This window comes from Haplochromis burtoni, unplaced genomic scaffold (assembly GCF_018398535.1).
Source record: "Haplochromis burtoni strain Fernald_Lab_line unplaced genomic scaffold, NCSU_Asbu1 Contig_438, whole genome shotgun sequence".
NCBI lineage: Eukaryota > Metazoa > Chordata > Actinopteri > Cichliformes > Cichlidae > Haplochromis > Haplochromis burtoni.
This window is the reverse complement of record NW_024582799.1, coordinates 233,856-248,853: the sequence shown is the minus strand read 5'-3', so window position 1 is coordinate 248,853 and position 14,998 is coordinate 233,856. Positions and strand designations below refer to the sequence as shown.

General features: G+C 41.2%; 1 protein-coding gene across 9 annotated transcripts in view; it reads right to left on the bottom strand.

Moving 5' to 3' along the window:
• ehbp1l1a (EH domain binding protein 1-like 1a) overlaps positions 1-4,926 on the bottom strand; it is a 47,629-nt gene extending 42,703 nt beyond the window's left edge. For all 9 annotated transcript variants that reach the window (XR_006052872.1, XM_042213358.1, XM_042213361.1 and 6 more), the window contains exon 1: positions 4,603-4,926. Coding sequence is in view for 8 of the 9 variants with exons in the window: in XM_042213358.1 (XP_042069292.1) it covers positions 4,603-4,706 (104 nt within the window). In the remaining variant the exon portion in view is untranslated. The remainder of the gene's footprint in view (positions 1-4,602) is intronic.
• Positions 4,927-14,998: the final 10,072 nt, after the last annotated feature.

Here is a 14,998-nt window from a genome sequence, read left to right as displayed (position 1 = left end):
TACATTACTCACTCCTTCACTGAGTGTCGTCGATCTGAGCTGCTAATCTGCATTACTCCTGGAATAAAACTGGTTACTATTGACATGAACTGGCTGCATCTTTGTCCTACAGACATGACCAAACATTTAGCAGTGACACAAAGTTTGTTTCTTATGCACTTTGCTGCTTCAGTTTTTGTTTCAAATAAGAAGAAGAAGAAGAAGAAGAAGAAGAAGAAGAAGAAGAAGAAGAAGAAGAAGAAGAAGAAGAAGAAGAAGAAATGTACAATTATAGATCATAAGTTTCAAAAACTTTTTGCTGGGAAAGAAATAAAAGTTTAGTTTTAGTCGTGGTGTCAAAATCTTTGTCACCGTTTTAGCTTTGACATTTAACTTATTTCAGTGTTAAACTTTTGTGTGTGGTTTTATTGTTCCGGTGAATATCGGCTTTGATCTACAGTAATTGTCTTGGGATGAAATCCAGAAAAGAAAATCCTATGGGACAAAATAAGGGATGCTTAAAACCACCTCAGGCACTCTGACCTCAGAGATTCCTTCAGAGCCCAAAAAGAAAGGACGTGATTACATGATAATTACCTTTTACAGTGTGCTGTCATTAGATTTCCAGTAACACTGCCTTAACAGACACCACTGACCCCAGTACAGAGCATGCAAAATGTGGCAAATCTCTCTAAACTACCACCAAGCACAAACAGTGTGAAAGGAAGGCCGGCCAAAATACAAGCCAGGGCCAGAAGACTGAAAACACATGTTGACGCTGACTGAACAATGACTAACGCCAGTGGAATTAAAGGAACTCCTACATGCCGAACCTAAAACAGCAGCTCTAAAGCTAAGCACAATATCCTCTGTATACATAAACTGGAAATGGCCAAGAGGAACATGTTTCAAGCTTGTCCTGAACACTGAAAACCAGACTAATCATCCAATCTGTTCAAGAGAAGAGAAATGCCGAGCAAATACCAAGATTTTAGATGTTTTCTGGAAGAGGCCAATGGGGACTGATGGTTCATCCATGAAGATGTCTCTGGCTCGTAGAGTCAGTTATAGACCTACCTCCTAAAGAATTTTCTTCACTTTGCAAAATATTGTAGTTTTTCTTAAAGAATCTGGCAATCATCATCCTAATCATGTACTCCTTTATATTCCTTTATTCTCATACTCAAGTTCAACATCTGGGATCAGGTCCAAATATCTGATCTGATTAATCTGTCGTGGAATAATGAGAAAAAAAAGGTCCTTATCTTGCCAAAACAAAACTTTTAGTGACTGGGCCAGTCGGCTTTTTGGGTTCATTTAAGGCCCCGTCTCTCACTGGTAGACTCATTTAATAATTCTGTTATTTAGACTTGTGCACCACTACATGCTGATGTTTCACAATCACAACAACAGTGGTCAGTTATATTGGAAGGTAAAGACCCTCCACCCTATAATAATAGTCAGATGACACTAAATAGTAACAGGGGGAAGGAAACAAACTCCCTTTTAACAGGAAGAACCCTTCAGCAGCATCAGGCTCAGGGAGGGACAGCTACCAGCTAACAGCCAGGACTCGCTGGAGGTGAAAGGAGGGAGACAGGACAAAAGCAAGCCAGCCCTTGCAGCCTAGGCCTATTGCAGTGTAACTAAGGGAGGATTCAGGGTCACCTGGTCCAGCCCTAACTATATGCTTTAGCAAAAAGGAAAGTTTAAGCCTAATCTTAAAAGTAGAGATAGTGTCTGTCTCCCGAATCCAAACTGGAAGCTGGTTCCACAGAAGAGGGGCCTGAAAACTGAAGGCTCTGCCTCCCATTCTACTTTTAAATACTCTAGGAACAACAAGTAGGCCTGCAGAGCGAGAGCGAAGTGCTCTAATAGGGTGATATGGTACTACAAGGTCATTAAGATAAGATGGGGCCTGATTATTTAAGACCTTGTATGTGAGGAGCAGGATTTTGAATTCAATTCTGGATTTAACAGGAAGCCAATGAAGGGAAGCCAAAACAGGAGAAATCTGCTCTCTCTTTCTAGTCCCTGTCAGGACTCTTGCTGCAGCATTTTGGATTAGCTGAAGGCTTTTCAGGGAGTTTTAAGCCTTTAAAAAAATAAGGACAAACGGCCATAATTCATATTTGTTTTTGCTTAATTCTTAATTGCCAATATATATAATCAGTGTGTGGGTGTGACACCAAGGAGCCACTAATCTGAGAGAATGTCTGACTTTATAAATGTATGATTAAATACAAGAAAATGTATTAAGTATTCAGTTTTAAAGAAAAACAGCAAAAGAAAGTATTCCTGTAACTGGATTAAAATCATGACAGAGAGGTTATATAAACTAATGGAACATAAGGAGAAATATGCGACAATGAAACTTTCTATGGTAAGAATAACATGGAAAAAAAGAAACTGTAATGAAGTGATTTTAACTTTTAAAGTTAGTTTTAAATCATGAAAACTCAGACAGACAGAGAGAGGATGATGAGGTACGGGTGGACAGTGATTCCAGAGGTGAGACCAGACGTTATCTTAGACGATGTGACGTAAAAAGGGGGAAGAAAGGAGGAGCAGGTATAAAAGCTTTGTGCAGAGTCGATAAGAAGAGCAGTTCAGAGGTTTGGACCTAAGATGTTCACAGCTGGAAGCTCCTCCTCGTGCCTGGGTGTGCCCATCTCTCCAACCTCCTTCTTCACAAGGATCCGAACAAGCTCAGCATTAGCTTACAATGGGTTCATTAGACACATGTAACCGAGGTGATTCGATTAATATTTTCCGATTAGTATTATTTGGTTCTGCTTTTGTTTTGCTCCTATTATATTGCTTTAATAAAATATCCTTCGTTAAATGGTTTTAATTGTGGGCCTTTACAAAGGGACTGGTAAAGTATTCATCTACATCACCATGAATGACTCTTACAGGTTAATCCAGCCCTCCTCAGTCTTCCAGGACGCTAAATTTAACCCAGTTAGTTACCAAGTGCACCAATCTAGAGGGGAGCTGCAGTAACAAACGGGCTGCTGGCAGCTGGGCCTGTACTGGCTCTGTCACAGGAAGAAGGGTAGGCATTCGGGGCTTTTCAGGCAGTTAGTACTGGGCTAATCCCCACACCCAGTAGCTCCATCTAAGCACTGCTTACTGGGTAAGACTCACAGAACCAGAGATTGGGGTTGGTTTTTTCCCTCTACAAATAAAACGAGCTTTTTTACACTGACTCTTTGGAGATGTTTTGAGCTAAAGGATGATTGGAGATCGACCTGCAATTAGCTAAGACAGCTGAGGCTAAGGATGGCTGAGTAACGAACCCAGCAAACACAGGCCGGTCGTACGTAAAGGATTGAGACAGATTAATCATATTTTAAAATTGAAGCACTAATTTATGGTAGGACATATTATAGCAGTCGTGAAGTAATTGGTTTTAATAGACACATGATGATTACTGAGGTTAATGCAGTAGGATCAGTCAGACAAAGACTAAATAAATATAAATAGTATTGAAAGTAGCTGAACATATTATATATCTGTGATCAGTTATTTTTTCTCTAATTGTTCAAATGTTATTAGTAAAGAAATTAGTGAATTCAATACTTTCTTCAATTAATGATGAGGAGTGAGATGTCACAGCCTTACTGAGGGCTTTTAAATAGAGCAACAAACCATCTTTCCTGGGAAAATGAAGGTATTCTAAATTAGTGAGATGCCACTTCATCTCAAGGTGCATGTTTGAGAGTTATACCATGGAGTCTACTCCATGGTATAAGAGATCCAGAGTGTGATTAAAGTGGTGGCTGATTTCTTATACAGCCCAGCCTCACAAAATGTGACCAGTTAGTGTAAGGTCAGCTGGTGGTGGCTCAGCACTCACCCAGAATCACATTATGAGCCACAAAAACACAAGTGTTTGAATCTGGTTAAAGCGCTACTTTACTGCAACAACTGTTTGCCTTCATAAAAAGGTTTCCTCGTGTTTTAACTCCTCCCAACAGTTATTGCAGACCTGGGCCTGCCACAGATTTCTTATAAGAGGGGAAGTTTTTATCCATGACCTCAGTGTCCAGAAGTCTACTTTCAGCCACTGATGACGGCGTAGATGCTTCATCCTTCCACCAGCACACGTGACACCAGCAGTGACACTAAACTGCACCACCACTCACTCCCACAGCCACGACAGTTTTTTGGCTTGACCCGTTGCCATGGTTATTAGGATGCCGCATGGTAACAATTACAGTTCTCTTATCAAGAAAACAAACACGGAAGTAATGGGGCGGGCTCTCTCTGCAGCAAAACAAAGCTTTTAGCGTTTATTTTTTCTGAACATTAAAACCTGAGGTATTGTGCCGACGACCTGTAATTACACGGAGTAAGTGTATTAAGTCTGTCAATAAGACGTTAATTTAATGCGCAGTGATAAATACACCGGCTCGTGTAAACTGAGTGTGGATGATACACTTAGTTTCACAGGCTTTACTCGCCGAAATGAGAAGTTCACACGCCTGACCGGAGTTTGGCATCACTTTCTCTGTCAGCCTCTTTAACGCTCAGACAGCACACCACGGAGCAGTGCCGGGGTGCGCAGCAAATCCACAGTTATCAAATACTGACAAATATAAGAATTATGTCACTCACCATTTATTTGTACATTCTATGATCAGCTCTTGAAACGAAGCCGCAAACTGGAATTTCGACGCCTTCTTTCCTACCCGCTGGAGCCGTTTCCAAACCGAAGTCATGCTCGACCCTGTCACACACGCCGAAGTTAAATTACACGGAGGGCAGGCGTGTCCCCTCTTCCGTGTTCCTTCACCGGGGAGTGGATGGGAGACTCCACCTGCCTCGATGACAGATCCTCACCAGTGCTCGATCCGTAGACACGGTACAAAACAAATACTCCGGTCACATATCGTGAAGTTAACGCGGACAAACCGGAACCCCTCGTCACTGGGACTTTCAAAATAAAATCAGATGTCTCTTCCAACTTCCGCCCATCCAAAAAGGAGGAAGTTTACAGTTTAAATCTCATCGTGAGCATTTAAAACAAAGGTTTTAACAAAAATAATGATACATTTTCCACTAGAATGCTTATATTTTGGCACAAATACATAAATAAATAAGAGGAAGTCAAAGGAGAGCGTCACAGGGCGAGCAGCCAAAGCACACAGGAGAGCCCCACCCAGTGTTTACACTGTGGTTTCACTGTTAATCACACTGCCAGTAAAAGTTTGGACACACCTTTTTATTTAATGTTTTTTCTTTATTTTCATGAATGTTTACACTGTAGATTCTCACTGAAGGCATCAAAACTATGAATAAACACATGAAATTCTGTAGTAAACAAAAAAGTGTGAAATAACTCAGGACATGTTTGATATTTCAGATTCTTCCAAACAGCCTTTGCTTTGATTCCTGCTTTGCTCACTCTTGGCGTTCTCTCCATGAGCTTCATGAGGTCGTCTCCTGAAACGGTTTCCAACAGTCTTGAAGGAGCTCCCAGAGATGCTGAGCACTTGTTGGTCCTTTGCCTTCACTCTGTGCTCCATCTCATCCCAAACCATCTCCACTGGGTTTAGGTCAGGTGACTGTGGAGGCCAGACCATCTGGTCAGCACTCCATCTCTCTCCTTCTTGGTCAAAAAGCCCTCACACAGCCTGGAGGTGTGTTTGGAAAACAAATGATGGTCCAACTAAACACAAACTGGATGGGATGCATGTGGCTGCAGGATGCTGTGGTAGCCATGCTGGTTCCGATGAATGCGTCCTCAGCAGCAGAGGTGACTCTTGTGACCATGTCAGGTGATGACATCACGAAGCTCACTGAGAGAAGGCCGAGGGTTTGCAGCGCTGCCAACAAAGCAAAGGGTGCTGCTTTCAGGAATCTAAAATACAAGACATATTCAGAGATATTTATTAATGTGTTTTGCTACATAATATCTTGCTTCATATATTTGAGTTCTTCAGTTTCTATCTACTATCCATCTTAAGTATCTTAAGTAGTAAAAATAAAGAAAAACCATTGAATGAGAAGATGTGTCCAAACTTTTAGCTGGTAGTGTAACTTGTGTAATTTGGAGATGTGTTATTTAATGAAAGCTGTTCTCTAACCCTATTAAACTTCCTGTTTCACTACAGTTATAACTATGGGTGCCTTGACATAGCTCAGATTAATTTAACACGTCACACATGCAGTGGCTTCATATCCTGGAGGATAATCTGAGAATAATAACATTGTTGCTGTTGTTCAGATGTTTTAGCAAGGAGTAAATGTGAAACACAAACTAACTGGCAGGAACCTTTCCCTCTGTCATGAGCCCCCCTCAGCTGGGGGGACTTTTCCACTTTAGGTGTCAGTCTATTTATAATCTGTTGCTAGCACATGAAGGATGTAATGCAGCTTCTGAGGCACACACAGAGGCATTAGCCTTTTATATTTGTTACATGCAGAGTCTAGAGAATGATGACATTGGGAAATTATTTTTTTAAAACCATTTGAGAGCTAAAAGTAACCTATTTTATCATTTGTAAAAACATTTAAAGAAGAACTTCGACTAGGGGATTTTCACCTTTTATTACGTTTATGCCAATGTATGTATCATGAGTTCCTTTTTTCCAAATCCAGCAGACCCAAATCACTACACTGGGAGAGTAATGCCCAACTTTAGTGGCAAGCAGGGATTGGACCAGTAAGGCCTCCAGTGACCTCAGATAGGGTGAGGAGCTTGGTCATTTAGGAGAGTCTCAGACTAGAGCCACTGCTCTTCCATCCATCCATCCATCCATCCATCCATCCATCCATCCATCCATCCATCCTTTTCCACTTATCCTTATGTTCCACAACAACAAAAAAATATCTGGTCAGGTTAGATGTTTTGGGCATGTGCAACTGGGAGGAGACCCTAGACCCAGGACCTGTTGGGCAGATATTTTGCCCACCTTATAAATGTCTCAGGGTCCCACCAGAAGAGCTGGAAAACATGGCTGCAGAGAGGGATGTCTGAGAATCTCTGCCTAGACCACTGTTCCCACAATCTGGACAAGGGTAAGCGAAAGAAAATAGACTACTGTGTGGATATCAAATGCTCCAGTGGTCTGTAGAGTGGCTTTTTACTGCTTTTTACTGTAAACAGAACAATAATAACACCAAAGCTTTAAGATCAGACAAAAGCTGACTGCACAGTTTGAGTTGACACAGTTGACCGTGGTATCCATTTAACCCATCTTGATAATAGGTTGGTTTCTAAATGTGCTCTTATCTAGATCCAAACATGTAACACGTTACAGAGAGGAACGTGTTACATGTGAATAGTCTTAGTTTGGACTTTTGTTTTGGAGTTGCATGAGGAAACTGGCTGGGAGCCCTGCTTTTTTCACTACATGTAGATATTATCAGACAGCACAATGATCATTCTTTTCCACACCCACAGTACACAGCTGTACCACAGGAGTTTTAAAACACGTCACCCTCCATGTCCCAGGTCAAACAGAGCAGTATGTTTTCTTAATCTGATGAACTGAACACAAACGTCGACACCATAAAGCTTTGTAGAGGTAAATTATAGAAACACTATACAAATATATGCGGATAATATTTAAAAATGCTCTTCTGCCTAAAGTGTGTTACAGTAATGAATACGAAATGAACAGTGAGTCACTATAATCCATCTGCATGTGTTGTTTTACAGAGGCTTGGTGCTCTGCTGCTTACCAGCAGGAAAGCAGGAGAATAATAAATCTGTCATTGCTGTTTACAGTAAATTTATATTTGCATTTACAGTTTTGAGGAATGTATCTTTGACATTTCTGTAACTAGAAAAATGAGTAAAAAAAACAAAAACCATTTTCAATTTCTTTGTCTTTTTTTGCACATTTTAGCAATGTATGCAGTTACTATGGACTTAATACATACATATTATTAAAATGTGGGATATAATGTTTGTATTTTATTGCATAGCAAATTGAAATGCTCCCAAAATATGGCACTACAGCATGTAAAAATGTAAAGAGGGTTGTTTTTGTATTTCGTGTAAGGTACCGATCAATGTTAAAAAATAATAATAATGATAATAATAATTTTTTAAAAATCCAAAATTCTATAAGAAATAGATTGATTCATTTTTTTAAGAATGTTATATTTTTAGGGTTGGCAAGATTAGTAAAATTAAAGTAGAGGGCACTGCGGGCGGTCTTTCTCCTCAAGCTCGAGTCCCCTACCAGAGACGAGGAGCTTGAGGGTCCTGCGCAGTATCTTTGCTGTTCCTAGGACTGAGCTCTTCTGGACAGAGGTGTTGCTCCTGGGATCTCCTGGAGCCCTGTGCCCAGCTTGAAGGTCACTGCACCAACTGTTCTGATTGCCACTAGTACCACTGTTGCCTTCACCATCCAAAGAAAGAAAGAAAATTAATTTTTTCTCTTTTTTTTTTAATGGAAATGTCACTCACCTGATCTCAGAGCATGTTTTTCATTTTCTGAAAACATAACTGAACGCAGGGAGACCCAAGAGCAAGCACCAACTGATGAAGGCTGAAGCAAACATCTGGCAGAACATCAGAGGGGAGGAATTACAGCATTTGCTGATGTCCATGATATTTACAGTCATTGACGGCAAGGAATTTTCATGCAAGTATTAAATGAAGAGTTTGCCTATTTACCTTTGATCCCCTGAAGTGGCTTCAGAGGAACATTGCTGTAATTCCTGAACACTTAATGTAACAATGATGTAACAATTTAAATCTTTGTCATCAGAGCTAGACATTCTCTTCAAACACATCTTGATTGTTTAAAGTTAAAATAAAGGAAGTGTGTCATTGTGAACCTAACTGTAGCTGCTATTTTTCCAATGCTTTGGTGAACCTACAGAAACTGTCAGTGCTCTGGTACAACCACATACAGAATCATTCACCACAGCCTGGTGTATAGAGCTGATTGTGATGGTTTCCATAAACCATTTCAGTATTATTTGTATTATTTTGAAATTCTACTGTTCAATAAGAGCTCACTAAAAAACATCCAAGAATTCAAGCTCAAAATGATCATAACATATACTTGGAAACTTGTAGTAGAGGTCAAAGCAATCAGATCCCTGCTGCACTCCTGCCTGTGACCTTTGGAACTGTAGCCTGGCTAAGCCAGACACCTGTGAGCTGTCTGTCAGAAGCACGCACTGAAATATTACCGTTACAAAACATCGAACTGTCCTCGCTGCCATGATGCAGCAGTTTACATTTCAGTCTCAGTTACATAGACTCTAGACAGCACAATATGTTACAGAAAGATAAAACTGAAAATCCTGCTCTTTAGCTCCTAAATTCTCTACTGAGTACATCCTGGAAATGTGGGACAAGCAGAGGAAGGAATCCAAGCATTAAAGTTGGAAGCAGGAAACCAAAAATATTAAAGATTTTAAAAACTATTAAGACTCTAAAGTGAATGGGAGCTGCAGGATTGTCTGTACTTGACATGCTGTCTCTGAGGATCCTAAATCGGGAACAACAGTTGGCTGTGGTATTTAATCCTGTGCTTGACCATCAGTCATCTGTGCGTCTCACAGCCGCAGCTCAACACTGATCTCATGACTGCAGGGAAATGACGAAGGAGGCTCTCAGCATTGAGTCAGCTGAACTCAGTTTCACCTTCAAATGTTTCCATGAGTCTTTTTGTCTAGTAGTAAAAACAACAACAAAAACATTTATCTTGCTCTAAGTGTATCATGTTAACATATTTATTCTACACTGTCTCATGCTGACAGATCCAGATTTTATATTTAGTTTTCCAGTGACTGAGTGAGTGGCCTCTTCTTTATGTGGGCAGCAGAAAACACCTATTATGTTTCAATGTTAGGGTAAAGAGATGTGTTGAGGTTCAGGATGTGTTAGGTATGGAAACGGTAAGCTGCAGTGCTGTTTAAGATGACAGTCTCAAGCAAATTAATGTAGAGTCATGGATGCACAGCTGGGTGTGAGCGTGTGTTCCTGAGGGGAGGTGAGAGCAGACCAGCTTGGCACCAGCTCAATTTCAAGTCTACAAATACGTCCATAGCAGGAGGACACAACAGCCCTCTGTTCCAACTCCAAGAAAACCAGCCTGCACCTTTCAGCTGCTTCATTAAAGGCACATTCATCCAGAATGTAAACAAGTCTTCAAACTAAACAGTTATATGTTCTTTCACCAACAAAATGTATACACAACCAAACACTCTGTCCTCTGTTTATGTTGAAGCTACCAATATGTTAACCTCCTCCTGAACAAACGGGGACAACGCCAGCATTCCCCTTACTGGTTATAGAAACTACCAGTGGGGTTATCAACATTCTGTTTCCCAAATGTTCCAAAGAAGAAAATCCACTGGATCACCATGTTGTTCCTCCTTACAGTCATTTAACATACTTGTCATACAGATGTGGTAACACTACAAATTCTCATGTATGAAAAGAATTTAGATGGAAAAGTCTATTTTAGAATAAAACACAAAACCCATGTGTCAGAGTGTGGTTTGTGGCACGAGTGCAGAGGAGGGATGGGGCAGCGGGTTGAGGGGCAGGGCAAGGCTGGTAACCCTCATCCAATCATGTCTGTGAAGATTCTCAGTCATCCAGGTCATGGTAATCTAAGCAGCTTGGAAAGAAAAGTGTCTGGACTTCTATAAGTTTCTTGAAGACGTTTCACCTGAGAACCTTGTTCAGTTCTCAGAGCAACTGGTGGACAGTCCCAGATTTTTAAGCCCTACTGGGAGTGTCCCTAAAGAGTTGACCCACTATTGATCATCTGCCTAATCACATGAGCCAAAGTGTGAAAACAGGTGTGGGTCACTATCAGCTGAGGTAAACCGTTGTAAGAACTTGCCCCAGCCTATCATGTGACTTACTGAGATCAAATGACCCAGGATGTGAGTGGGCGTTAAGGCGTCTGAGGATGGATCTCAAAACTGGGTTATAGCTGGCAGACAGTTGGTATTGTAGGACACCCCCTCTGTGGCTTACAACCATATTAGAACCAGGTGCTGATAGTGACACACACTATCAGCAAAGGGTCAGGGTTTAAAAGTCTGCCAAAGGGGTACAGGCGTGAGTATGGGGACGGTGGAAATGAAATACATGAATAAAGCATTTACACTGAAGGCTGCGTTAGCTCCGGCGCAACCCTGAGTCTGGGAGCTGATTGGCCCGGGTTCAGTAATGGGGCTGTGTGTGCGGGTGTGTTCACAACTGGCAGGGACATGCAATGTTTGTGTTGCGCTCAGCTTGACACCCACATACGGGAAGACCACACCCAGCTGTTCATGCCAGAAGCTGCAAAAAAAAAAAGCTGAGATGATTATCCAGGTGGCTCATTTGAACCCCGTGCCAGGTCATATAGGATATGACAAAACTCGGGAGTGAAGGGGGGAAGGGTGCAGTCCACGAGGGCTGTGGGGTCAACGGCTGCTAGACCGTCCCACCATATCAATGTACTGCACGCCGTCTTCCTGGCGCTTCGGCACTTTCTGCCTCGACTGCAGGGATTCCACGTGATTCGTCTCCTCGGTCAGATTATCAGGACGGACAGCATGGTTGCGGCGGTCTATGTGGTCGAACAAATCTGCCACGGCTTCAGGTGGGCAGAGGTCAACCTCTTTGCCTCCGTGGAGTCAACACACTGCCTCCTGTTTTTCTCCTTAAAGGACACGACCCTCCCCTAGGGTGGGATGCCCCAGGTATGCCTTCCCTCCTTTCTCCCTCCTCCCCTCGGTCGTCCACCAGGTCCAGACCGAGGAGGCAATGCTGGTCCTGATGGCCCCTCATGCCCTCAGTGATCCCGCACCCCCTGGATGGATCGCCCAGGGAGCTACCTGTTTGAGGGATCTTCTGTCCCGGGGGAGCAGGTCACTGCTCCATCCCTTCCCTGGGGAGGTGCGGCTGACGGCCTGGCCCCTGAGAGGGAGAGGCTATATTCTCCCCCTTCTACTTAAAATGGCATCTTATATCCATAAGATATAGTCCACCTGCTTGCATTTCCCCCACTGCAGACAGGTTATGCTGATTCAATGATCCTCCCTCTTCTTAAGAGCTTGAAAAGAAAGCAACTGGACTTATTTTTAAGTTTTTGAAGACATTTCACCATCCAAACTTTTTCAGTTCCAAAACCAAATAATGAAGAGTCCTAAGCATCTACACTCTGTAGGCTGTCTCTTATGAGGTGGTTGTCACATAGTGCTTCAAATATGCTCCCCAATCACGTTGATAGAAATTATCGAGGATTATTACTTGATTCCTCATGGCCTGTTGACTTTTGCGAATTCCCATCTCATGGCCCATACTCACTAACTTTCAAATATTAATTGATTATGAATTACATCATAATCAAAGTGGTGAGGTGATATAATGTGTGTCACCTCACCACAATGTGTGTATGGTGCATTTCATTACTGCTGGGTGCAGGAAATTACAGGCTTCACCTTCCACCCATCTATCCGTCCATCATCTTCCACTTGTCCCCTTCACTATCACGGGGGAGCCTATCCTAGCTGCTATGGGTCGACCTCTGACAGCCGTCCATTGTCACCAGTCTATGACGGGGCTATCACAGAGAGACAGACAACCATTGACGCTATAGCCATTAGTAGTAGTACAAGACGTGGTTTACACATTTGCCTAAGAAGTGAAAGATCACTGCCTTGTTCTGAAGAGGAGCCAAATCCCTTTGGAGTTGTGTCGAGCCTCTGATGTAAACAACAGTCAAATCAAACATGTATGACTAAGTCAGAAGCTAAAAGTAGCTTCTTTATCGTTACTCATCATGTTGTTAGAAAGGAATTTCCCAAATAAGTGTATTTCTCTTCTTTCCTGACCTTGTAGTACTACAGTTAATTAATGCTTCAATCTTAAATATGACAAGGTTGATAATAGGGTGGTAGTAATCAAACCATTACTTAAAAAGCCATCCTTGAAAGAGTTAAACAGCTAACAGATCATCTGCAGAGGAATGGTTATTGAAGAGTTTCAGTCAGGTTTCAGAGCTCATCACAGCACAGAAACAGCTTTAGTGAAGGTTACAAATGATCTTCTTATGGCCTCTGACAGTGGACTCATCTCTGTGCTTGTCCTGCTAGACCTCAGTGTTCGATACTGTCGACCATAATAGATGTTAAAGTAAGTGGACTAATAACATTTTTCTACTGTATTTGAGCACTGTCAGAAGGTGGGAAACTCAGAAAAGTCCCACGTCTGTACCAAAACCAGACTACTCCCACACACACTAAAGAGAGGAGAGAGAGAAAGCAGCAAATCAACCTGAGAGGGCCGAGGCACCGTGACAAACTCGGGGTTTTGCATCTTGCCTGAGGATATTTTGGCGTGCAGACTGCACATCAGAGATAAAACCACCAACCGCCCAGTTAACAGACAAGTTCAACAATTGTGCTGCAGTGATTTCAATGGACTCCAGTTTGTTCATGTAAATGGCAGTTTTCTAATTATGGAGTTACAAATCTGTAGTTTCATTAAATAATACTGCTTCAACAAAGTATTCAGCAAACTCTGTAAATACATGTGCACGTTATATTTTTGTTTTTTATTTAATTTAATTTTTTTATTTGTTCATCAAGAGATTATGCAAACTTACATACATTGTATTGTATGCATCTTACATGACATATTTTCTCAAACATTTCTTTCCCAATCATTTGAACTTTTTCTTGTTAAACAAAAGACAAATTAAAATACAAAAAACATCATACCAACACAAGAACAGAAAATTGAGAAAAAAAAAAGAAAAAAAGTGAGTAAATTAGAAAATTAAATAAAATAAATAATAATAATAAAAAATTAAAATAAACAATATAAATAAAATAAAATAATAAAAGAATAGAAGGGGGGGGGGTGCTTAAATCCTATGCCTACCTTAAAAAAAAGTAAATTTCAAATTCTTTTCAATCTAGTGGTGGGTAAATTGCATTGTCTAAGGAAAAGATTTGAGATATTCCACAAAGGGTCTCCACTTGTGGATAAATTTAGCAGAACTACCTTTCACTGTGAGTGAGATCTTCTCCACCCTCAAGAATGTCCGGACAGTATTAAGCCATTGCAATGCAGATGGAGGCGTGGGAGATTTCCAAAGAAGTAAAATACAGCGTCTAGCAAGAAGGGAACAAAAAGCCAAGATCTGTTTGCTGGGGAGTATATTAAGAGGAGTCTTGGAACTCCAAATATGCAATTAGAGGTCTTCAAGGATCTGAATTCCAAAAAACCCTGAAAGTACAGAAAATAATTCACTCCAAAACTTGGACAGAAGAACAAAACATGGCTTAGATTGCAAGGAGAGGTCACGATTATAACTGAAGGAAAAAGTTTGAGAAAGAACTCTGTTTATTACTTTAAAGTAAAGCTGTAGCACAACAACGCATGATAAGATTCACCTTATCCCACCATGATTCAAACACTCCCAGCGGTTCTGATTTTACCTGATGAGTCAGATTCGGTCCCATAAGCATACAATATATATTTGATAGAGGTGATTTTTGATTAGGCCTAAAAAGCAGAAGGTCAACCCATGAGGATCAGCAGGGAGAATGGGAAATTTGGAAACAGTGATGAGAACAGTGTCTAATTTGCAAATAGAGAAACAGTGAGAAGGAGGTAGGTATAATTTTGAGCTCTGAGAAACTCAGAAGGACATCATCTTTGTAAAGGGCTCTCATGGTCTTTGTGCCTCTTTCTCACATATGGCTAGTAGTGTCAGGGGAAAATAGAGGATTCCTTAACAATGGTAACCTGGTAGAGGAGGATATGAATTTAAAATGCGACCTGAACTGAAACCAGATCTAAAGTGCAGAGAGCACCGCGGGATTTGAAGCAACAGAAGATGTTTTAATGATGAAGAGATAAGGGAGGCAGGAGAACAATATGGAGAAATTGATTGAATCTCAAGTTTACACCAAATCAGGTTGGGTGAATTTAGCCAGTAGGTCAGCTTATGAATATGTGAAGACCAGTAGTACATTAAAACATTTGGTAGGGAAAGACCCCCATCAGAGGTAAACTGTTGCAATAAAGAGA